At 36.1% G+C, this 26,417-nt stretch overlaps 1 protein-coding gene across 2 annotated transcripts; it reads right to left on the bottom strand.

Moving 5' to 3' along the window:
- Positions 1–6,888: 6,888 nt before the first annotated feature.
- On the bottom strand, positions 6,889–24,670 carry MANEA (mannosidase endo-alpha). 2 transcript variants are annotated; one of them, XM_048935785.1, is made up of 5 exons: positions 24,421–24,670; positions 20,471–21,068; positions 15,500–15,609; positions 13,821–13,897; positions 6,889–13,125 (listed from the first exon to the last, which is right to left on the bottom strand). In XM_048935785.1, exons 2-5 carry the CDS (start codon positions 21,018–21,020, stop codon positions 12,489–12,491), a joined length of 1,374 nt encoding a protein of 457 aa, XP_048791742.1. In that variant the 5' UTR covers positions 21,021–21,068; positions 24,421–24,670; the 3' UTR covers positions 6,889–12,488. The 2 variants fall into 2 exon arrangements, with proteins under 2 accessions (XP_048791742.1, XP_048791743.1); XM_048935786.1 differs by lacking the exon at positions 24,421–24,670 and adding an exon at positions 24,184–24,340.
- Positions 24,671–26,417: the final 1,747 nt, after the last annotated feature.

Genomic DNA, 26,417 nt, shown 5'->3' with positions numbered 1-26,417 from the left:
ACTGCATAATTTTGGAGTAAATGTTGCTGACATCCCACTTAATCAAAGCAGCTTAATACAATACATCTCTCTTAATTGCTAAATAGATTGTTGAGATTTTTACAAGCTATAGATTGATCCATTAATTGGTTGTCAGCAGAAACAAATTCATGAACAAATACATTACTATACACTAGCAAATGCAGTTACAAAATTTGTTCTTGATCACAATTCCCCTTACAGTTTAGTTTACTTATGAATTACAGCTTGTTTCCATTCCACTTTCTGTATATTTTTTGCCTATGTCAATTACATAGTCATTAGTGGGAAAATGAAATAAATTAATCTATTCTCTTTTGTATAAGGCAGGATTGCTTACTTGGGTGCTGGTCCCATTTTAGCTGAAGACAGTTTCAGGAACTGTCCTGGAAGAAGATACAAGAGCAGCCAGCATCCAGCTGCCTTCTCAGAGAAGTCTCAGGCATCCATGGACAAGTGAACTGCTATGTCCTGAGCACCAACCATCCTGGGCACGTGCAACAGTTCATCTCTGCACATGTGCATTGCATTTTCTGCTTCCAAGCTATGTATGAGTTTTCATGTTCCTCCACTGAACAACTGTCTTGCAGTTGTGCTCTTGGCTTTCAACAGGTCGTCTTTTGCCCACGTGCAAGAAAATGTTTCACACATATGCTGTTAACATAATTGTTTCTTCAAAGCTGCAGGTTCTCTGTTCACGCTCAGCAGACTTAGCACATAAGGCAGAAGGAGCTGTCCTATTAATGTTTCTGGAACAGAAAATTGCAGGGATTTCACTCTTACTTTATCCCCAGGCATTCCTGTCCTAAAATATCATTATTACTAATACTGATAAAATGTGATGAGTTGTCAGTAACAACTTCAACACTTCAGGTACAACATGAACCAAAACTCCAGGCTAAGCTTTCCTGGGCTCAGTAGCAAATCAACAGAGCTTGTAAAAACAGAAGAATCATTTAAACACCTTTAAAACACACGAACAAAGTAAACTGAAGCATTTGGCTGTAACTAGAAGCTGTTAAAGATACAAAGGCTGTAAAAAATGCAAAAAAATTAAATGAGTCTCTGTATCTACGTGAAAAGCATAGGCAAATTAATATCTATGTGTGCATAAAGCTATTTTATTTTTACATTTTATAAATTCATTTAAAGCTCATTGAGAAACATTGATTGTGGTTAACACGTAGAACAAATTATTGTCTTCTTATGGCACTTAAAATAATAACATGATAAAGACACTTAAAAGCATAGTACCCCCAGACCAAATAATTCAGTTAATCTTAACCCACACTTAGGAAGGAGGAAATGTACTTGAAAATATAAAATAAAATTGTTCAACATTTGTTACACATTGTCCCTGTTCCTGGGAAGTTCCAACAGCAGTGAGAGGTTCACTGTAAAATCATCCACTTAGCAATCTGAGCAAAGAAAGTGCAGAAGGAAATGGAAGTAGCCACATGAAATTGTGCTCTTTTTCTGAACTCTGTCAACTGCAAACTTTTGAAGAGCTTTTTGCCATTTTTCTCACACTTAATCTAACCCAAAAATTCATTTCTCTTTTATTTTCTAATACCAGTATGGTTTGTGATTGCTGCTTCTCTCATCATAACACAATCCTTGGCTGAACTCTGAGCACCTGAGTGTGTGTACTCAATAATTTGCCCGAGTTCTGCTTTTTTCATGAAGTGGACACTGGCTAGAGCACAACAGTGCTTCTCTTTGCACTTGCTGCTCTTTTATTTTCTTGACAGCTCCTGCCTCACCCTTACCCCATTCCTTTTAATCTACTTCCTTAGATCCTCCCCACTCATGCTCTGAACAAGCTTTGAATTTCACTGCACTGCTTGTTCATAATGCATTTATCCAGTTTGCCACCTCATGCATTAAGTCTGCCTGAGGAAGTGGGAAGGATCCACGCTCAGAATTTTGCTCGGACTGGCAAGTGAAATCTAACCAGAAATTTCAAAAAGGAAAGAACTGAAGTTTGGCTTTAAGTGATTGGCAATTCAGAGTACATTTAATCTAATGCTTGTGCTGCAGTACAACCTACAACTTTATGCACAGTTCCTGTGGGCAACACATTAAGAGTCCTGCACTGAGGTCACCTTCCATGCTCATAGGCCACACTTTGGTTTATATGCTACTACTGAATGTCCCATTCCCAACTAAAAACGGGAAAGATGTTGAGTTTTTTTGAAAGATCTACCCTTCTGCCCCATCTGTCCACCCCTTCTGTTTCCTTCCATGTTAGCAATGTTAGCATTAGAAAATGTAGTTAGTCTTCAGTGTAGTCAAAGTAACAGCAAAGTGAGCAGGTGGCAGCAAGAGTGGAAGACAATCCAAGGGCACCTTGGATAGTGAGATAGAAAGGGGATGTGAAGAAAGAAGTACTGGGAGCTCTCTCCCAGCTGACCATGGAAGCAGCTTGTGAAACCGGAAAGTTAGAAGAGCTGCGCTCCCTTCCCGCAGGTGCCTGCAGCTTCATGAGAAGTGATTGTTGCTGTAGGACAACCTTTTTCTCATATGATCAGCATGTGCAGTTTGGAGTCTTTTTCAAGACCCTCTGGGCCTCTTCTTTGGCTGCGGCTTAAGGGAAGTGCACTATTTACTTCTTACCCCTCTCAGCAGCCCAGTTAAAATAATAATAGTATCTGCTGATAAAATATGTATCACATGTATCATTTTCTTCTAGTTTAGGAAAAAGCAAGCTGACAGCCTTTATTCTTGTCCAGATGCATTTAAAACATTTAAAACAGAGTTTTAACTACTCTAAATACCACAGCAGAAACGCCAGTAGAAACACTTCCATACAAAAGTTCTGTCATAGATTTTTGACTTACGAAGATCTTTGTTTTAGCAATATGTAGATAAGAATGTGAGAGAGACAGGGTGCCCACTCTGCTCTGCAGGCAAATCATCACAAGCAACAGTCTTTTCCTGAAGAAATGCGTTTAACAACTGAATAAATCAAGCAGCCAAATCGTAACAGATAAGAAGCATGACTTCAGCTTTACACATGTAAAGCTGAGTCTGAGGCAACTGCCTAAGGCCAGCAAGTTTTTGTGACATAACTGGGACACAACTCTTGTGTCTAGAGTCATAATTGCAATAACCAAATGAACAAATAAGTAAATAAATAAAATGCCCTTCCTCTAAGAATTTCACCAAGTGACATTATGTAGTTATTTTTCTACATCTGTGATACTATAAAATATGTAAACATAAAAAATATTGAGAGCAGGAAGGTCTTACGGGAAACATTTGTGAATGGCATAATATTGCTATAATTTCATTAGTTCTGATTGATAATGGGGAAAAAAATATTTCAGAACTAAGCTCAGAAACTTAAGCATATCTTACTCTAACGCATTTTGGTAGCACTAGATTCTCACTACATTATTGACATTACACTCTATCCTTGTCAATTCTGACACAGAAGGCAGAGACTAAGCTTCCATTTTGTTCTGTTGGTTGTTTCTATTCCCATCTATTCTACAGAACAATTAACACAAAATTGGCTGCTCTGTCCTCCTCTCTAACAGAGTTTTCCCAGTTCTCTCTGGAGGAGCATCTTTTCCCCATCTCTGTTGTTATCCATGTGACAAGCTTACCATGGGCCTCTGTTGGCTCCCAGAGCTTATGCCCCAAATATGTGCAATTCCAGGGAATAAGTGCCTGATTTAGACTATGGAGCATATCACCTTGACTGTGATCATGCAGCAGTGTGGGTCAACCAGGAGATCAGGCCCAGGCAGTGTGGGTTTATGAAAGGCAGGTCCTCCTTGACCAGCATTATTTCCCTCTACAACCAAGTGATCCTCCTGGTGGATGAGGGAAGGCTATGGATGTAATCGACCTAGACTTCAACAAAACCTTTGATGCTGTCCCTCACAGTATTCTCCTAGAGAAGCTGGCAGCCCATAGCCTGGACAGGCGTACTCTTGCTGTGTAAAAAACTGGCTGGATGGCCAGGCCCAGGGAGCTGGTGGTGAATGGAGTGAAATCCAATTGGCGATTGGTCACAAGTGGTGTTCCCCAGGAGTCTGTATTGGGGCTGTCCTGTTCAGTATTCTCACTGATGACTTTGACCTTACCTTTAATGCTTGCAATGACACCAAGCTGGGAGGAATTGTTGATCTGCCTGGGGGTAGGAAGGCCCTTCTGAGGGATCTGGATATGCTGGCTGGCTGGGCTGAGGCTAACTGTGCTTTAACAAGACCAAGTGCCAGGTCCTGCATTTTGGCTACAAAAATCCCATGCATCACTAAAGGATTGGGCCAGAATGGCTGAAAATCTGTATAGAGAGAAAGGATCTTGGGATGTTAATTGACAGCTGGCTGAACAGGAGCTAGCAGTGTTCCCAGATGGCCAAGAAAGCCAATCGCATCTTGGCTTGCATCAGAAATAGCATACTCAGAATGAGCAAGAAAGTGATTGTCCCCTGTATTGTACCATCTGTCTCTACACTCCTTTTAATCCAGATCTGTAAGGTCTCAGTCAGCTCCTTACTCATACCCATGTAGATCTTTTACTAGCAAACAATATTTTTTTGTCTTTCATATTATTTTGATCAGATAGGGGCAGATACTACATTTTTGAAATATATACATATTGTAATATCTATTTAACTAGGTATCTCATCTTAAAAAATCATGAATCTTTGCTCTACGAGGAGTATTTTCTGTCACAATGTTTGACATGTTTCTAAGAAAATTCTACTAAGAATCACGGGCTGCACATCTAATATTTCACTTGTGTTCAAAAGATAACTGAAGTTCTTGTCTGATCTTGATGAATTCTGATGAATTACATTGCAGTTTGAGAAACCAGTTTTGAAACATCATGCCGTGTTTCCATAGTAGTGACCTCAAATTACAAAAGCAGCTCAGAAGGCCAGGTCCTCCATAGTGCTCATTTTGATACATTAAAAAAAGAAAATATTCACATCTATTTGTGTCATCTCCACATAGAACTAGCAAAACTTCACTTCAAATTTCTTTAATACTACTATTTCAAATAAAAAAAAAATATCTCTTTTATATATTCTAAGTAGGGATGAGAAAGATCTTCAAAACCATTTCCCAAAGTGCCATATTAGAGATTACATTTTTAAAATATACTAAATTTTGTTTGCTCTAACGTGGATTTTTAGGCAACCATCATACACTTCTGTTACATTAAAAGACCTACGTTGAAAACATTTCCATGTAATCATTATTTATTATTAAAAATATCTAGTGAAAAATTTAGTAAAACTATATCTTTGAATTACCGTAGTCAAGAAGAGAGGTCAAAAAGAGAGCTATTTTGGAACAAACATTTACTTGAGTGGTGACGATCTGCAAACAGTTGAAAATTGCACCAGATCTCCTCTGCCATAAAAAGACAGTTACATTTTTCATGTAGAAATGGCAGACAATCATTTCTGTGTGCACATACTTACATATGTATATCCCAAGATCAAAATTCATTTTAAATTTTGTCACCATTTTTGAATATGCTTTGAACAGTGGAATGCACATATTTACAACAAGAACATACCACACACAACTGTACAGGTTAGGGGCTGACCTGGTGGATAATAGGTTGGCCATGAGACAGCAGTGCATCCTTGGGGGGGTGCATTAAAAATAGCGTGATAGTGATATAGTCAAGGGAAGTGATCCTCCCCTTTTACTCTGCTCAGGTGGGGTCACATCCACATCAGCATCCACATCTGGGCTCTTCAGTTCAAAAAACACAGGGAACTTACAGAGAGAGTCCAGTGGTGAGGCACAAAGATGATTAGGGTCCTGGAGCATCTGCCTTATGTGAAGAGGCAGAGAGACCTGAGACTGTTCAGCCTTGAGAAAACTTGGAAGGATGGATCTTACCAATGATTACAAATATTTAAAAGTTGGGAACAAAGTAGATGGCCGCAGGCTCTTTTTGGTGGTGGCCACTGACAGTACAAGGGCAACGGGCACAAACTGGTAAACAAGAAGTTTCACACAAACATGAGGAAAAAGTTCCAGGGTTACAGAGCACTGGAACAAGCTATCTGGAGAGGTTGCAGTGTCTGTTCCTCTAGAGATATTCAAAATCCATCTGGACAGTTTCCTGTGTAACCTACTCCAGGGAAACTGGTTCAGCAGGAAGGTTGGAGTAGATGATCTCTACAGGTCCCTTCCAACCCATTCAATTCTGCTATAATGCACAGTAATATAAATACCTTCTTTCTTGACTCAATGGTAACAGAATGTACCTTTTTATTTGTCAAATATTAACACAATTTTGACAGACTTGAGCTGCTTTTACTCCAAATCTACCAGTAATATGGGTCAGGAAATTCATTTTTCATGCGTTTATTGCTAATTTTCAGAATATTTCAATATTCTTACAGTAATTGAAGTGTAAGAAATGAAAACTTCTTGCTGTACCACTTGCCTCCTCTATCCACACCAAAAAGGTAGTCTTTCTTCCTTATCTTCCACACAAAAAATATTGAACCTACATTCTATATATTGTATAGAAAGTGATCATGTTATATAAACAGAAAGGCAACTTAAAATGTTTGTAAACTTTAAGACTTACTAAATTAACATGAAGTAGCTTAGGAGATACTTCATCTATTAAAATGCAGAAGTACTGCACAGTACCCTGCAAGAGCATCAATTACAGGTGCATAAAGAAGTTCAAATTTTAAGTATGCTTTGTGTTTACTTCTTGACTTTCCTGAGACACTAATTCTTCAAGAAATAATTTGTGTTGTGGAGCAAAATCTTCCATCTTTACTACAGCCAACAGTTACTTACAATGTGACAAAGGAAATATGAAGTTACTCAACAGCATGAAACACCTTGATTCATGTACAGAAACATACATACTAAATGAAGTGTGAATTAGCTTTATTCTTTTTTATTCAGCAGTTAGCATTTTAGGAATAACAATATATATATATTTCAAACACTAAGAAGGTAATTTCCCTTCGTTTCCATCTTCTGGATGGTTTTTATGCCCAAACAGCATAATATAGCATAAGAACAACGATGATTTCTTAGACACCATTCTAGCATTCTCTTCTAAACCCATCTGCTGTGAGTGTCCCTCATCTTAACCTTCTGTTTAAACCAGAAACTTCAGCTTTACTTTGTCAAAAGAGAAGTACCTCAGGACTCGAAGATCACACACACATACTGCACATCACACACATACAAGAAGTTTAACTTAGCCTCAAAAGATGTAATACAAATAGGCCTAAAATCTTCAGGAGCACAGTCTGTTTGAAAGCACTGGTAAGCCTGTTGCTTCAGTTCAATACAACTGTACACTCATACTGTGATAAAAAAGTAAAACAATTATTTTCCAAACTCAAACTATCAAAAAATACTGTCAAACACTCTATTTAAGCTACACTTTTTGGGCATGTGTTTATTTTTCATGATAATATTCATACATAACCAACTTTTGTTTTTGTAAACACCATAGGGAATTAAAAACATTGCTTGATTAAAAGGTAGCCAAATCTAGCTTATAATTTTAAATCAATGATATAGTACTTAAAAAAATAATTACTTAAGCTATATGCACGCATACAGATACATATTTATGTTTATATAATGTATACAAATAGACACATTTTATATATGCATGTAAGCAAATGCATCTCTGCAGCAGCCAGGTAGAGTATTAGAAGAAACAAGTTTTTTTTTTTTTAAATCAATGTTTAATACACAACCAAGATACACTATACATTCACAACAAAATCGTATCTGTACAACATGAAACTTTTATCAGGCTCTTCCGCACTGCTAATATTTTTCTTTATTCTCTTAAGGAAATTGAGAAATAAAATTACTTTAGAAGTTTACACAGCATTTAACGTAGTGGTCATAAGTAACAGAAAAAAATGAAATACTGACACTAATTTAAGCAAGTAGAAGGTTGAGGATCAATACTTATAAAATCCCTTAAGACTGGCAGTGAGATTTTCAACTTATCTTAAAATGGCTATTAGGTTACAAATAGTTTACTTCCTCTTTATGATTTAGGTACACTACATTCAACCAAAAAAAAAAAAAAGCAATCACCACCTCAAAATAATAATAAAAAAAAAAGAAATACACCAACAGCAGCCCTGCCCATGTGCGCAGAGATATATTCTACTATCATCACAGTGCTAAAAAGTCCTGTAAAACACTTTTCAAGAGCCAAGAGTGAAATGAAATTCAAATTATGTACATTGTATATATAAAGTTTCATAATAAAAATAAATATCCTTCTGTTTCAAAAACCTGTTAAGAGACAAATCACTGTCAAAAGAAAGGCACTAGGCAAACACGATATACCCTGGTACAGAATCTGTATTCACCATAATTTACATGTTGCACTGAAATAGTAACAGCATATGCACATGCTCTTTCCCTTAAAACACAGTATTAGTTTATAGATCTGTGCAAGATAATACAAACCCTGCTTTCAGAGAAGATGTACTGAGCTTCACTTCTCAGACAGCTCACAGAACTGAAACAATTTACTTGATCACAACTGACAGAAGTAGAAATGAACCCAGAGTTTCCCTTGAAATTAAGTACCCTCACACCACAAAATCTTTATCTCAGAGACCATAAGCCTTTTCCTTCTAGAAATGCTCCAACAGTAACTTCAGGTATCTCTGTATGCGCAGAAGAACATTGAAGAGTGATCAACTTAACCTTCCCATTCTGTTTATTCTGCAGCTTGCATAAAGTTGGTACGTGATTTACTTTAAGTACTATAACATAAAAAAAGATGAGTCAACTGCAATTCTTCAGAGTCAATACATTAAAAGTAATCATTTACTATTTTTTTTAACGAATTAGGCAAAAAAAAAAAAAGAAAGAAAAAAAAGTAGGGGAGTGAGGCTGAAGTGATACAGATATTCCTTAACTCCTTTTCAGATCTGAAACTCATTATAGAGCTTTCTCTTCCACCTAATTTTGATTGGATTTTTTTTCTTATTAAAGTTCGGAACAATTACCTTCTAAATACACCCACCTTTTCCCCTGTGCCTAGTAACTGGGTTCTTACATTTAAGAATTTCATTTCTTTGCATCTGTATAAAACTTTTCCCACAGAAATATTTCAGCCATTTTTCCAAAAATGACTACGACTGCAGTAGTAACCTACCAGCAGAATTAGATTTCTATTGTTCCAATCCAATCCAATCCAATTCCAATCCAATTTTTGCTCCAAGCACAGAAAAAATATTGGCTAGGCAGGTGGGGTAGTTCCAGTATCTGCTATTCCATGAGATCTCTTCAAATTCAGTTCTACTCTTGGACATACATTTTTTCCAGGTGGCACATTTAGACTTGAAAACATATTAAGCACATAAAAATACACTAAGTGCTCAGTAGTGATAAGTTTTTAAGTACTCCTTTATATCATATTTTGAGAAATTCTTACATTCTTCTAAAGATCACATTAGACACCTGTGCATCATGGCCCATATCACTTCACATCAAGAGCTAAATGATGTCTTTGCAGCAACCACAGAAGTTTTTTTAAGGAAGATACACTACACTGTTACCATAAATGATATTTTAAACAAAAACAGATTACTGCAGCTGTAAAACACTGCACAAAAAATTCAAATGCTTCCATAAACTGCAACAAAAGAAACAACTTTTACAGACATGAATAAAAACTGTCACTGGGAAAAAAGATGACCAGTTCTCATGACTAGTAAACAGTGCAGGCAACTACAGTGACAATGGATGGCAAAGTTTAAGCAGAGAAAGAGATCTGTCCTTACAGGTCTGAATTCAGAAGAATTTTTAAATAATACATTCAATAGAGATATACAGTGCAGTTAGTCAGCCCTTCAACTATATGGGCTCTTTGAACTGCAAAGCTTAAAGGTATCAAATTATAAAAACAAATTATGTATAGATATATCAGAGAGTTACAGGAAAGATGTATCAACAATTTTCCTTAATAAACAGAGAGCAGTTCACTTGAAAGTGGTAAACTCTTAACAAGTGCTTTAAATGTCTCAGACACAATTTCATAACAGGGTCATAGCTGTATCTTCTTTAGCTTATCCACTTGAGTGCAATTGAAACAAAACAAGCAAAAGTTTCCGTTAGAAACACTCTGAAGTTTGCAGAGATGCAGCAGGAAAATGCAAAGAATTAATACTAGTAAGACTGTAGTAACTCCAGAAGTGCACTTCCAAATGTCAAGTCATTTATCTGTAATCCAATTTCCACAGTTTTTCCTTGAAAACAGCTGAGATGGTTGTGCAATACCTCAAACTTTTAATAATTGCAGACAAGTGATGAGAATTTGCAAATAAGTGTAGATACACAAACATTTTTTTCATACCAGAAGGACTCTAGAAAATATTGTACAAGAGCTGCTGCAAAAGTAATGTCTCCAATTACATTGGCTCTCAATGTCAGAGGCGGATGTTGGTATTACGGCAGTAGAGATTGAGCCTTCCTGTCAACATCCCATTCTATTCTGTTGCCACACGACAGATGGCAGCAGAGGGGCAGTCCAACAGAATGGCACCTGACACAGGAATATGTATGAAGCAAAGGTGTGTCATTGAGTTCCTCCAGGCAGAAAAATGGCAACCACTGACAAGCATCAATGCTTGCTGAACATCCGTGGAGACCAAACAGTGGATGTGTGCAGAGTGAGGCATTTCAGCAGCGGCAACAGCAGGTCACCTCTACTGCTGCAGATTTTTATGACGTGGCATGCAGGTTCCTGTTCATCATTGGCCAAAATGCATAGCTGATAGTGGTGACAATGCTGAAAAATGGTCTTTCTAGCTGAGAATTTACTCTGATAAATACTGCGCTCTTTGCATCTGTTGTACTGTCCATGGAAACAAATAGGAGACATTACTTTCAGAACAACCCACACAGTAACTTATGTTTATTTGGAACGACTCAAGTTTTTGGAAAGAAAAGTATACTTTTTTCTTTTTTGTTTGTCATCTTCTTTCTTAACCACAAATCCCCACATCCGCCTCACAACTTCATGAACAGAGCACTACAATTAACCAAGGAAGAAGTATGAATAATTACAATAAACCCTGTTGAAATTGAGAGGATTCTAGTGGTTACAACAGTTACAATATATTAACTACAAAGCAAGATCAGTTGTTTTTTAAAGCCACTTTGTTACAGATTAAACACTTGACATATACTGCAATAATTTAATGTCTACTGTTTTCCTGTAAAGTTGTATGAAAAAGTCCATGTCCCCTTCCCGCAAAAAACTCCCCTTCCAGAAATGGATTCTTGAGGAGACATATCCATGCAATTTGACATTTTCAAGCTTCAGTAAGAAAAACAAATAGTAGTCACTACACTGGAAAGGTGAGACTCTCAGATCTAAAAATAACTAATTTCCAGGCACACCATATTGTTAAAAGTAGTGTTGAGCAGCTTACTTGAACACTAACACAACCTTAGTATCTATTGTTCTGGATCTTGGAAATACATGAAAATAGAAACCTGATTTCAAGTAAAAGTGATGAGTAGCTGATGTCACTGCTACTAGATTACATTGCTCCAAAAATTATAAATGAAAAAGCAGAATTTAAGATTATTATTTATTGTATGACTAGCAAAATATTAGCTTTAGAATCTTTGATGTTTTTAAAAACTAAATCTGTGTCTGCAGTCAACAAACAATGTATAACTATAGTTGGTTTTTTTTTTCCCCCCTATATTTTTAGAATTTTTTTCCCGCTCTCAAATTTCAGGATTTTTTGTTATGTTTTCTAGTTGTTGGATTTTTTTTAAAAATAAAATTCAGACACAGAAAAACTATGTAAACTTGTCAGCATTCCAGTAATGTGCAAAAGTATGCAGCATGTACTGAACAGAGCAAATACGAGTAAACTAGAAATATTTCAGTAGTTCTTTGGAACTCAATCTTTCAGAGATATATATTTAAAAATGAAATAAACAAAAACTCACCAATGTTGCACACATACAATGAGACATACATACAGTGTTCTTACCACAAGATAATCATATAATCAAGAACTCCGAATGTGCAAAGCATAAAAACAGTAGCTGTAGTTTACGCACGCTACTGACATGCATCCTGCAAAAAGCAAGCTATCAAGATCAAATTTAGCTTAAAGGATCACTTAGATTAGAAACAGAAGTACATGAATAAAGTATACAAGTATCTGTCAAATTTTTGTACTACTTCAGTCATGTAGTTATCCCATGCAGATGTTCTTGAAGCTTAGCATGCAAATTACTAATTAAAATAAAGCATTCTTGAACTACAGTAATGAATGAGATGAAAATATTCTCACACTTCTTACTCTTCAAAATTTAGTAGTAGTGCATTTACATTAATGCGATATAATGATTTAAACATACCAATAATAAAGGCATTTCATAACAGAGTCTTCAGCTCTCAATTTCTTTCTTACTGTATTCAATATGCTAAGAAACAACTGCAGTAGAAATAGCTCACATAAGCCACTGCTCCTTTTCTTTTCTGTACTTCTCAGACCACTTCTGAGTGAGCTCTAGATAAACATTTGGTTTATGGGGCTTATAATCAAGGTAAACTATTTGTCCAGTCTTTTTGGGGACAGCTTTTTCAATCTGAGTACCCTCGTGCCATTCATTGAAAGATGTAATGGAAATAATTTCTGGTCTCACCAAAAGGGCTGCATTAAAGGCAGTCTCATAGTATTTTCCATTGACACGATTACGTGTGTTGTGGTTGTTCCATGGTCGGATACTCGTGTCGATATATCCTGGTCCCACACTCGGAATAAACATTAAGTTGTTGCTGTCACAAAAGGCTTTTAAACTTGCCCAATTATGATGAGATGAGCCATAAGAGAACCCATTTGTAGCAAAGTATGTGTACATTCCATCAAAGCCACTTCTGTGAATATCATGCTTATGCCTTTCTTCTACGAGAAGAGCAATGAATAACGCATCGTATGGAGTATTTCGAATAGTCTGGGATCCAGATACAGTTAACAGATTCGCCCATATTTCAGGAATTGTTACGTAAGAATCATAAACATAAAACATGGGAAGAGATCTGCCTGTGCTGGTCTTATGCCTGTAAAAGGCTGGGTGGGCTCCATATCTACAAAGCAAACAAGTATCATTAAAGCCAAATTTACCATTTTGAAAACATTGACTTACAAATTGCATTGAAGATCTCTTTTTCGAAAAAATAACTAACTAAATAAAACAGTGCAGGAAACGCATATCCATTTTCAATCCAGTATCTCAGTATCAGTTAAAGGATTGAATAATGAATCTGCAAAGATCACTATTTCTACCAATCAGTATTTGTGTTAAACTGCACTATAGGTATTAGTCTTCTCTGAAAGGCAATTCTCTAAACAAGACTGTAAGTAGCACTGATGAACAAAACAATTAGTAGCTGTACAAAATTTGTCAAGCTGAATTAAAATCATTAGAGGTCAACACGTTATGGCTTGCTGCTTATTTGTCACTCTAAAAATGCATGTCTAATTCATATAGCTGCGTACTTAATACTTCAACTGCTTTCATCTGAAACACTGTGTCTCACTCATGCTGCAAATGAATATTGAAAGCAACATACATTTGAATGTTTACACACAGTTCATGCTTCAATATTTAAAAAACAGACTTCTGAGTTTAAGTACCACCAAAATATGAAATACGCTTCCTGAAGTTTTCTTCAGTCTCAGTACGTATTTTGAATATGTTCTTCCAGGCTCTAGACAGTATACAGAACTTCACTGAACAAATATTAAGAGTACACAAAAGGAACATTTTGAAAACACTCACTTGTCAATGATGTATTTGACATTGTGGTACATACTGCGATCATCTCTATCTTTGTAGGGCTCAATATGAAAAGTGACCTGAAAAATGAAAAATAGCGAAGCAGCACAAACAATATTTTATTGAATATTTGGGCATTCTATGTTATGTGAAGCAAGTAGTGGTCATATTAACATTTTCCGTTAATCCTAATGTAAATCAATTTTAAGATTAGTAGTTTCAGATCCAGGAAAGTCTAGCAATAAGAGTAAATATTTCATTTTTTTCATCAGTACTAAACATTGCTTTTGTTTTCCCTTGGCAATAGGGCACAGTAAGCATGCTTCACAGAACTTCACAACTACAGCAGAAAGTAACAACTGAAATAAAAGATTATTTATTCGAATGTCAAATAACTGGTTAAGCAGTGAATTTCCACATAACATGTTCAAATTACTATTGATAATAAGAACAGTTCCCACTGTCAAACTAGATTTTAAGACAGTATATGAAAATTTTAATTTAAAATTTTATGGAGTTATCAACACCATAACTGCTGATATGCTTTTATCCCTGTAACTAAGTCTAATCTGAATCTCTGCTGCTCTGAATTCAAGCTTGGGGCTTATGAAATTATTTATCCTGCGTTTGTGAAGTTACATCAATGTAAAAATCTTGTTTCCAGCTATGCAATTCAAGGGAGGAGTACATTACATTAATCAAAGCGACTAGCTTTTCAGAAGCAACTTCAGAGTACAAAGCATTTAATGAAGCATTCAACTACTCTGCAACAATAGCAAATTTAATTACAGTACCAGAGTATATAAAAATACAGTATTACACTAAACTACAAGAACTAACAAGATGGGTTGAAAAGTGCTTTAATATATTTTATTTTCATCTATCAAAAATAAGCAAATCAAAAGGACAAATTTTAGCAGATATATATGTTTTATTTTTTTTATAAAACAACATTTTTTTCTCTGCTGTTTTTAGTCTACAGACATTACTTAACTAAATAACCATTTACTTGTGCAAGAATATTTTTAAAAATTTCTGGAAGTAGAATTTAGTGATAGTATCTTTACTTAATATCTGTATTCCAATAACTAATCCAAACAGTAACAGCAGCTCCATCCACAATGCTATTATTACCATAATATTTAAGCATTTTCCTTGGTAGCTTATTTGAATTTTGCCTTGCTCTTTTGAGATGTGAGTGTTAACGAGTTCTCTTAGGTGAGATCAGGCTCCATAAAATGATCTGAAAATTTCTAGCAGAAGATAGTTTTCTTTAAAATAAGTAAATTATTAAAAAGAAAATGGAAAAAAAAAAAAGAAAGACTGCAACGTGTCACAGTGAAATTCTCATTGCGACTTTGAAAATTACTTATGTGTCTCGTTTAATTTTCCTACTAAGAATAAACAGCAGTGCATGTTCTCTTTATTCCCCCAACCCTTTCCCCTCTCTGCCTGCCCAAGGTAAAATACAGGTTTTACTCTAAATATAAACATAGTACAGTGCAAGTGCACATATATCTACTTTTGGAACTCCCAAAATTGCAGTAAAAGAGCATACAGACAGAAGCTACAATTACCTTACAAACTTTCTTTGCTCAACATCATGGGTGAAATGTAAAAAACTTTTACCATGATTTACTTTCCAATGCAGTTTTATTTTATCAATCATATAAATGTTTTACCTTTAGATTGTATTTGCTTGCATAATCCAAAATAATAGGCACCAAATCATCAGTTGGTTCTCCGTTTTCATCAGCCATACCTGGTGGGTACCACGAAAGTGCTATTACACCTGAAAATATAAAGCACAGCTTTCAAACTGTATATTTAAAGCGTAGCATGCAGTCAGTTTGTCATGAGTTATAATTATTATTTGATGTAAAATCTATGTACTGTAAATGAGAATTTCAAACTATTTTTTAATCAATTGTGAAATCTCAGCACTCTTTCTTTACTGCTGAAGGAAATCAGCGGTAAAAGCATCTGTCAGGAGAACAAGGGAACACATTTGTACCCAATGCCCCAAGCATAACATTCATAGACGTTGCCCTCCATCTCTAGCACAGCATCATAATCTCCAAGTTTTATTAAGAGATGTTGGAAAAGGCTCCTGTGGTGTTATAGCTGTGCCACAGTACACTAGAGAATACCAAGATGCACAGGGGTAGAGAATACTCCAGAGATGAGGGCTACACAAATGTCAAAAAGATTCTTATGAAGACTTATCCCCTACAACACTTCTGCATTATACCTCAGGCTCTATTACAAAATAATCATTTCATACTGGAAGCAGTGACTATAATCCTGCGCTCCTCCTTCTAGACACAAGCAGTCCCTATTACAACAAAAATGCAATGCTCCTAGACTGTAATTTTCCTTAATGCTTTCCTCAAAAGCAAAAGATGACATACCTCATCAGAAAGACTCAAAACCTCTCTCTCTAAAATGAAATGCTGTCAGATTAAAAAACAAAGCAAGACTGCTTAGATATACAGCTGGAAATAACGTAATATATCAATAAGACAGACAAATACATATGATACTGATTTAAAAATATTTTCCTAATGATACTAAATTAAACATGTGGAACAGTAAGTCAATGTGGATCTTTTTAACTATCTAAAGATTGAAGTATCTAAGTCAGTTTACAGGCACAAAAATTTAGAGGATATACTTCCCTTTGACTTTACTAATACTGTAACTTTCCTGACAAAGAACTTCAGAATAAAGTCCAAAATTATGAATAAGAAAACATCAATTAGAATGAATATGCTACCAGCTGCTAATGTCAAAAACAGAAATTTCATCTCAGTATACGAAGGAGAGGTTAATCCAACTACTCACAGCATATTCTCTCAAAATTTTATTAAAAAAAAAATAATCATAAACAGACTATCAAGAGCGACAGTCAGTTCAAGGGCAAGAAAAATGCAATAGTTTACTGCATTTTATCACCCTATCTTTTATTTAACACAAGAGGAATGGACAAAATTCAAAAGACATTATGAACAAAAAGCACAACAATAATGCAAACATGATACATTTTTCCAAAATATCTTGCATACAACATCTGTCACGAGCCTCTTCTATCACGTTAAGAAACAAGGAGGAGTTCAGGAGACAAAATTTTTCAAGGAAGCAAACGCATTTGTCTTTCTTTCAGTTTTTTTTTTCCTTTTTTTTTTTTTTTTAAATAGATGTAAGTTACTCTGAAAGTAATGTCTCCTATTTATTTCCATGGAAACTAAAATGGAGCTATTTTCCTCTTTGTATCTATTTGATAGAACAAATTCTCAGCTACTAAACACTCTTTTTTTGACACAGTGACCATGATTAGCAATGTATTTATGCCAACGATGAAAAAGAGCCTGAGTGCAGCACTCGTAAAAATTGGCATGAGTGGAGATGACCCACGGCTGCCACTACTGTAATGCAGCACCTACAGCCTCACTGTGCTCACATCCACTGTTTGCTCTCCATAACTGCTCACTGAACATCAGCGGATGTCAGTGGGCGTCATTTTTTAAAGCAGGGAAGAAGTCAATGCCACACCTTTGCTCCTCCATGTCAGGCATTTTCTCAGTCTGTCCCTCTGCTGCCATGTGTCACACAGTAAGACAATGTAACAGAATATTGGTGGAAGTTCAACCATACCATTGACATTAACTTCTGACGTCATTGGTCAATAGAATAAAATCGATGGCGTAACTTTTAGGGCAGCCCTTGTCTCAAGGCAGTCAGTATATGTACCACATAAACTTTTCATTCTTTGAACGTACGTGGCAATTGTTCTTGGAAATTAACACACCATCATTGCCCCAAGTGACAGACAAAGTTTTAAAGATATTCCTGTGATAACAACACCCTCATGCATCCTTCGAACTGCATTTGGAATCAAGCTCTTCTTCAAAAATTAAAACAGTATGGTAGGCCCATAAACTTTTCTCAGCATAACTAAGAGCATCGGAAACTCACAGAAACTAAAAGCATTTTTTTCTTCCTACTGATCAAATCATCACTTGTGTGAAGACAAAAGAAATGGAACTGCATGCAAATTTGGCTATCAACAAATATAGATCAGACCTCTGTTTTTACTCTAGGCTTTCCCAATGTAATCAAGGCCTCCACTAATTGAGGAATAAAAGAAAGAAAGATCCTCTTTTCCAAGTGCAGTTCAACCTAGATTAAAATACACAGCATCAATTTATTTCTGAGATTACCTCTCTCCTTGTCTGCTTGACTACTCAAGAATCCTAGACAGTTTACTTAGATGATATAGCTAACTTTTAGATGAGTGACGTAAGTTAAAATGAGTGTCACCATAGATATTAAATCTGAGGGCAGTTTACAGGAAAAAAGACTAGTAATTACTTGACAATAGTTGTGGATGTAATTTACATTAACATTTTATATGCCAGAGTGAGCTTTTCATTGTGAAAAATATGAGCATTAATACTATGTAATCTATGACATTTTTTCCCCCAACACTATTCAAAGGAGAAGTGACATTTCAATTCTATGAATTACTGAAGTCTGCTATCAGATATTCTATTGAAAGACACTAAAAATCAACTCCCTTTTACCCCTCAGGAAACACAACTCATCTGCCTCTGAAGTTGTGCACCAGCAGAATAAAATAAGAGGCATCACTTTCAGAGCAGCCCTCATATTTTCTGTTACACATTATAAGAGGAAAAGATCACTTCAGGAGACTGAGAAGGGACCGATTTAACCAAAGATCAGTGTAACATTATAAAACCAGACAAATGAAGGACTTCAAACCATACTGCAATAAAAACAGGGCAGTGCAAAATATGAAGTTTCATCAAGCAACCTGAAGAATAACAGATGAATACAACACATTCTGAAACTAAAAACACCGCATGAAGGCACTGAATAAGACTCCTGCAGTTTCAACCTCTTATATGCCTTTGAGAATCACACAATATTGGCTGAGAGAACCATTCACATTTTTTTCCCCCCTCTCTTGGAAGATTCTTGACAAAGACTCTCAAAAAAGGTAAGAAAAAATATTATTTGATAAATGTAAAACACAGCAAGGTTAGGATTAGAAACTGGCTATAATTGTAAAAGAAGAAACTATAAACAGTAACTTGAGTACACAAAAAATGAATACAGTATTAATCATACAAAAAAAAGATGCAATATTTGAGCAATAACCTGAGAAAAAGTAAATTATGGTGATCAAATCTAGACTGAAAAAAAACCCCAATTTCAAATATAATTAAATCCAAGAGTCAGAATAACAACCAAAAAAATTGAACTTTTGATAAATACCAGTTTAAAAAAAAATAATCAAACAGCACATTACAAGAAGCACATATGACCTGTTAATGTTGGAAAAGTTAAATGGAAAGGTAATTTAAGGCCATTAAAAAAAAAAAAAAACCTTTCTCTGTAAAGCATTTTTCTTAGTATTTTGCACTTTTTCTACTACCAGTTCTGCTTTATCAGCATTTTTATTTAGAGGATGAGAAATGCCAAATTGTTCTAAAATTACACACCTGCTCCCTGCTTTCATCACACTACCACGCATTATTGTCTGATTTAGATATGACTAAAAAAGTGCTTTGTGACAACTAATATCAGATTTTTCTGCATCTGTTTTCCCTCTGCTGCTGCTGTTCTTGTTGTTAATGAAGTTATTCTATTACTGAAAATAGTAAGAGAACTCCTACTTTTGTATTAATTATAGTTGAAAATACAGGTTAGAATAAAAAGTAACAAACAAAATAAACAAGAATTAAATATTATAGAAGCAAACACTACCACTTGGAATACAACAATTATACAATTCTTAGTGTCTATGTCAACGAAAGCAATTCAACACAATTAGTACTGTGAATATTCTATAAGCTCTGATCATACTGTTTCCATACACTTATATAAGCTGTTCAGAGCTTAGTATTAGACTATGTAACTTCTTATTTTAAAGATGATAGATGTAGAACAGGCACAAAACAATAAAGTATGAGAGCAAAAAAGCAATAAATATTCTTTTTATATATCCCTTTAAGGTATATATACTTACGGTGGGGAAAAAAAAGGTATTTTTGGACAAGGAAATAAACCATTATTAGCTACACTTAAACTATCCTACTTGAATATAAAAAGTTTAGGATTAGACACTTCTATAGCTAATGAGACCACCTATAGATATATTGCATTCAATAAAAGCCGTAATCCTACATTTTTTGACATGACTAATATAACATTGTGGTAACACAACAAGTGTTTGTAAACAATTCTCTTGTTTGAACAGACTGCTCTACTACTTTGTCAGCATGACTTACCGAAGTGTTATTAAAACCTATGTATACACCTCCAAAAATAAAATATGCAGACAGACAACAAACTCTAACAACAGCTTCTGTATTGTCTACACATGTTAACAGTGCTTAACAGTTTAATTCATGAAACACGTGCACCTGAAGGATTACACAGTTCTTGGTTTCTATGCTCATCAGAAGCGGCTCTGATGTTCAAGGTTTTGAGTTAGGTATTAAAACTTAGAAACATTTAGCAACTTCACCCATTTCCAGAGTTACAAAGAAAAACTGGTCAGCTGTGTTCATTCAAATATTTAAGGCTGGATAAATGAAAAACATGCTGAAACATTAACATTCATTTACCAATTGAAGCTGAAAGCATTTGTTTCATGTGAGCTTCTATGACAGAAGTATCTTTGGAACTGTAAGATCCAAGCTCAGGATAAAAATTGGCTGCAATGTCCTCAGGAGGATTATGCCTTCCCTTTGGATAATTGTTTGCAATTTTGGGGTCCCAATGTGGCAACAAAGGATGGTTCCAGTGAATGTATTTACCATCAAACTGTGGATTCCCAAACCAGCTATAATAGAATATATGGAAGTTATAATTAGGAGAAGACAGATCTCCTTCCAGCTTGTTCACAGGAGGCATGGATGCTTTCATAGTATTGACCACACCAGCATGCATGTTACTGATCTGTGTTACAGTATCTCCTTGAACCCTATTCAGTGAACTTCGTTTACTCTCTAAGAGCTCTGTCCGCTGTTGAAGCTCAGGTAATAAACCAAGTCCAAATGGGTCCCCAAAGCCAGCTCTGTCAGGTCTCAGAGTCTTCAAAGCCATCATTATGGAGCAAATAAACAAAATAAAAAGCAACAAAATGATGCATGTTCTTCTGCGAAATCTTGCCATGATGTCATACTTCAGAATCCACTAAAATCCATCCAATTTTGGCAGCAACTGATAAAACACAAATATTTTAAAGTCAGATTTCTTATTGTCTAGTAGTACAGTTTTTTCATAAGGTTTCTACATAATGGAAATATTAGAAGACAATTACGTGACGCTTATACACTGTATTAATGACAAGTTTTCTCAAAGGATTAAAGTGAAGGAGAATGATCAAAAACACGTGTTTGAGAATGTGTGTCAAAGATTAAAGTTTACCACTGAAGAAACCCAGATTTTAATAAACATCTTACTTTTGAACTTTGTTCTTTTCTTAAATTAATTAAATCCCATGAAATCTTGGCTATATTATTTCAGAAGTCTTCTATTTTGGTAAGTCTGATCAAAATAGCAAAGAAAGTAAGAAAAAAAGCAGAAGCCATGACAACAGAGTAATGTAAAAGAGAAAAAAATCAAATTGAGATAGTGAACAAAGTACAGTTTATGTTCAGAATACAGGTTTGTTATCACTACCTACTTAATGGCACAACCACCTCTTGTTAAGTTAAGGAACTTCACTGACTGAACATTTTTGGCCAATTAAGCTTCATACTGTAGAGTTTCCCAGCTTTTCATACCTAAAATTCAATGTGTTGAACTACAAAAAAAAATGAGCGTAGCTTTAAAGATGTACTTCAGGCAGAAAGCCTACAATCAGCTGCTGGTAACCTGTTAGTACAGTATCACAGCTGCATGGCACTTCATGCACAATTTCTGGATTAAGTTCAAAGTAAAACCAATAGTGCACAACATTTCAGCACTGGAGGGAAGGGAACGAAAAGCATTATAATAAAATTCCTGATTACCTTGTAAATAATTCCCATTCAACATTAAACAGAAGAGAGAACGTGATGAAAAAAGCTCAGGTCACCACGTAATGGTGTGGAACATGATTAAGCACAAAACTGGAAGATTTTAGAAAAAAAACCTGGTTCAGCTGTCATTAGATATGGCACAGAAGTGATTTTGTATTTTTGTAACTGACATCCAAATAGTAGAATATGACTTTAAAGTATCAAGGTATACACAGGTCATTTTTACATGCAAACTATCTCATCTTATTTTCCTACCGTTACTTAATATTATTAAAATACATTAACATATAGCTTCAATAGTAACCATGCTTGTCACCACTTCTAGAGTCACAAATTTAGATAAAGAATTTTAGAATGTTTCTTTAACAACATAGTTTGAGTAGGATTACCGCTATGACACTGCCAAAAAGTCTTGCTTTTGCTTCCAATGTTTTTTTCCACTGATCCTCCTCTCCGTGTCCTGTTATCTCCGGTACGCTGGTTTCAAAGTATGGTCACACACATGCTCAAGGAGCAAAATCACATTAACATTTCAAAAACAGACAACAAAAAAGAGATACCCTTTTATTTTGTTAGAGATTTGACTCAGCTGAACAAGTACAACAGCAGTAATGCCAACAGGTGAGTAAACAGCATAGACAGAAGAAGGAAAAAAAGAAAATGAAGCAGCACAACTGCACTGTGAAAACATATCCTTTGTTACCATCAGGGAAAATGACATATATGCTTATAGTACTTCACTTCACTTGAAATTTTTCATTTAACAGACTTCATGTCACTTTACATCAAATTACAGACTTCTTTTTATACAGCACGCAATCCATCCCTAGGCCTTAAAATTTTAGCAGATTTTATTTGGAATTTTCTCTTACTAATAAATTAACTTTAGAAAGACTTGCACACTATTTCTGCACTGTTTCTGAGATATTTTCAATCTTACTTACAATGTACATGAAATGTTACCATTTCAATCTAACTTACCGTGCTGCACCTCAGAATTTTAAATTTTCTAAAGGATCAGGTTTTTTTTTTAATTACTTTTTCCACAACAGAAACAATGTCATTTTGTCATTTAAGTGCTTAAATGTATTAATGCATTTCAGTTTTTCAACCCAGATGATATTGACAGAAAACACACTTACTTTCTTCTCCAATTATTATTTTATCCCACCTCCTCAGTAAAGAGATTTCACATCACTAGAGATTACAGTCTGTAACTAGAACATTTGCAAGCTCTTTCTCCTTTACTGAGAAAGCAGTCCTTTCTTTCTTTGCTTGACATAGCAGCTACAAAACTCCTGCCCCACTGTACCAAGATTTCACTATCATGAAGTGTTACTTCTGATGTGTCAGGAACTGGTGTCAGTTCTCCACACTGTTGTTCCAATAAATATTTTTTCCAATAAAATATTTACAATTCAAGTATATTAAGAAGCAAGCAGCATATATGCTAACTTTACTTCCATCAGAAGTTTTTGATTTGACTGGCAACAGGACAGACCCTGGTCTATCACAGTGTTTTATGAACCTCTAATATACTTATATAGAGGCATAAAACTGAAGAGCAAAAGTTCTAACATGTCTACACAATACCTAACCTATCAGATGGTGTTCTGCATGCCACTTGCAATGTCAAGGTTCAGCACTGACATACACACTTGTACTTTAACAACTGCATTCAAGACATAAATAGTAACAGGCAAATAGTGCTCACCAGCACTACTGCTGCAGCAAAGATGTAAACATTAGCAAATACCAAAGCTTCACAGTTAAGGTCCCCAAACTTCACTTTTGCTATGAATTCCCAGCTGCAAGAACCTGAAAACTCTGAAAGAATAGATCAGACTTAAGCAAAGCTGAAGTCTGTAGGCCTTCAAAGACTTCAATGCTTTGCAAACATGCCACTCTTGATCTTGTGCTGCATTCTGGGACCACCTTGCAAATAAGCACCTGGCAGCATCACTTCAGGTGCCAAGTGACTGATCAGGTGAGGTTCAGTACGCTTCCCTAGGGGTTGCTAAGGTCTGCACAACTCGTATTTACATAACATCTTCCAGTCTGGAGAACACAAAGAAAAAGCAACAGAGGTTGACCTGCGAGGCCTTCCTTGTAACAGCCTTAGCACTCGTTCCAGTAATACACAAACAGGGTATTTCTCCAAAAAAAAAGTCAGCACGACTGTTTAGAGAAGGTTTTCTCAAAGAAAAAAAAGAAAAAAAAAAACAAAGAAAGAAAAAAAAAGCAAGCACTGGAAAACCATTGAGGATAAGTGACGACATCACACATAGCAAGCATTTCATAACTGCGCTTACAGCCTACGGGGATACACCGGGTGATGATGTACCGGCCCCCCAACACCGCCAGGCCGCCCATCAGCAGCTCCAGGGTGAGGGCAGCCCCTCGGCTCTCCTCGTTCCCTCCAGCCCCGGGGAGAGCCCCGGCCCGGCTCCTCACATCCTTTCCCCCGCTCCGGGGGCCGGCAGCGCCCTCGCCGCGCTGCTCCCCACCCCACCCAGCCCAGGTGCCGCGGACAAGCGGCCGCTACTCACCGGCCCGAGCCAGGAGGACCCGCCGCGGAGGGCGGGCTCATATCGCCGGGAGCCGGGCCAGCGCCGCTCCGCAGGGATACGCATGCTCAAGCGGACGCGCGTGCGCGGCGGCAGGATGGGGCCGGAGGTTGGGACTGGTGTGCCGCCCGTCGGTTGTCGCTGGGAGCTGGGCGGCCTCAGTGCCGAGCGCTGTGGTTGGGAGGGGTCTCAACTATCGTCTAGTTCTAACTTCCTGCCGTGGGCTGGGCTGCCACCTTTTTTTTTTTCTTCTTTTTTTTTTCCTTCCCCAGAACTGTGAACGTAAACTGCAAAAGCTCTCATTAGTGAGATTACAAAACAAATCAATGAAAAAACAGATTCTCGTTTTCCCCCGTTAAGCATCAGAGGCTTGTCGAGCAGAGCTGTTGTTGATAGCACTCAGACTGACTCAACACAAATTTTCTCTTCAATGAAGAGTGTAGTATCCCCAGACAATAAAAGCATTTATTCTCTTTGCCTCCTGAAAAGTGACTGTAATGAGTTTGATCCCCGTGGTGCAGTTTGATTTTATTTTTTAATAACCTCTCTAAGCCCTTTGGGAAATGGAGCAGAAACGGTGACTAGGATTGCAGCTGCATTGGAATCAATAGCAGAATCCTCATTGATTTCACCTGGAAAGAGTTGGAATGAGCGTTTCACTGTGCCAACAAGAAATAAGATGAACCAATTCAAGTGCTCTTGCAGTCCTCCTTGCGGTCTGAGGAAATGGGCAGGCAGAATTGTTGCATGGTATTTTCTCTATGCTGAGTGCTCCAATAGGAAATGCATTTGCAGTAATGTGTATTTCTAGTACTGCTTCCTGCAAGCATCTGAAGAATTTCATTAACAGGCAATACATTGTAATACATCAAGAATGCTGTGCTTTAATGATAAATGAGTTTGTGTATCAGTAGACTGGAGATTGAAACTTGAACATTTGATATCCATATAATTGACTGACTGGCTCACAGATTTTTTTTACCTGAAATTTTTTGCTTGCTTCTTCCTTCTTTTTTCCTTGCTCTTTCTCTCTTTCTCTCTTCTCTCTCTTTCCTCTCTCTTTCTCTCTTTCTCTCTTTCTCTCTTTCTTTCTCTCTTTCTCTCTTTCTTTCTCTCTTTCTCTCTTTCTTTCTTTCTTTCTTTCTTTCTTTCTTTCTTTCTTTCTTTCTTTCTTTCTTTCTTTCTTTCTTTCTTTCTTTCTTTCTTTCTTTCTTTCTTTCTTTCTTTCTTTCTTTCTTTCTTTCTTTCTTTCTTTCTTTCTTTCTTTCTTTCTTTCTTTCTTTCTTTCTTTTTCTTTTTTTTTTCTCCTCTATTCTTTCTTTCCTCCTTTCTTCAAAAGATAAGATACTGCTAGGATGCCATTCATTAATATTTTATAGAGGGCATAACTAACTTTCACTTGTACTTTACAATGTGGAAGAACTACTACAGAACTAGTGATATTTATTTGAAAATTAAATAGCTTAAGAATTGAGAAGTAAATATGAATCCTTGTTTGATTATTTCACCTGCAAAGGAATAAATCTATTCATCAGATAAAAAAATCATAAATGTGTTTCTTCTGATATTGTTCTGTTACATCTGAATGTTTTTGCTGAATCTACTGGTTCAGATTTTTAAAGAAACAAACCCATTATATCATACAATTTCCTCAAAGCCTTTCTGCATAGTAATGAAGTTAAATAATCATGCTAGCTGATGTGGGACAAGGGAGATTAATGTGCCCGTGGTTATTCACTTGATTATTTTTCAATGTTATCTATCTTTTACATTCTTAAGTTTGCACTTGCTTGTTTTTCTTGTTAGATCAAGGTGTACCTTTCATCTACCCACAATGTATGTACTTATCTTTCCTGTAGCTTTCATAATTTTTTCTTCCATTATATCCTCTGTCTTCTCACTTATTCTTTATGCTGTAATAGCATGTTCTGGCTTTGGAGCAAACACAAAAGGAGGAATAGCCTGTGCTTGTAGCCTTT

Source organism: Lagopus muta, chromosome 2 (assembly GCF_023343835.1).
Source record: "Lagopus muta isolate bLagMut1 chromosome 2, bLagMut1 primary, whole genome shotgun sequence".
Taxonomy (NCBI): Eukaryota; Metazoa; Chordata; class Aves; order Galliformes; family Phasianidae; genus Lagopus; species Lagopus muta.
This window is presented reverse-complemented; position numbering and strand designations above follow the sequence as displayed.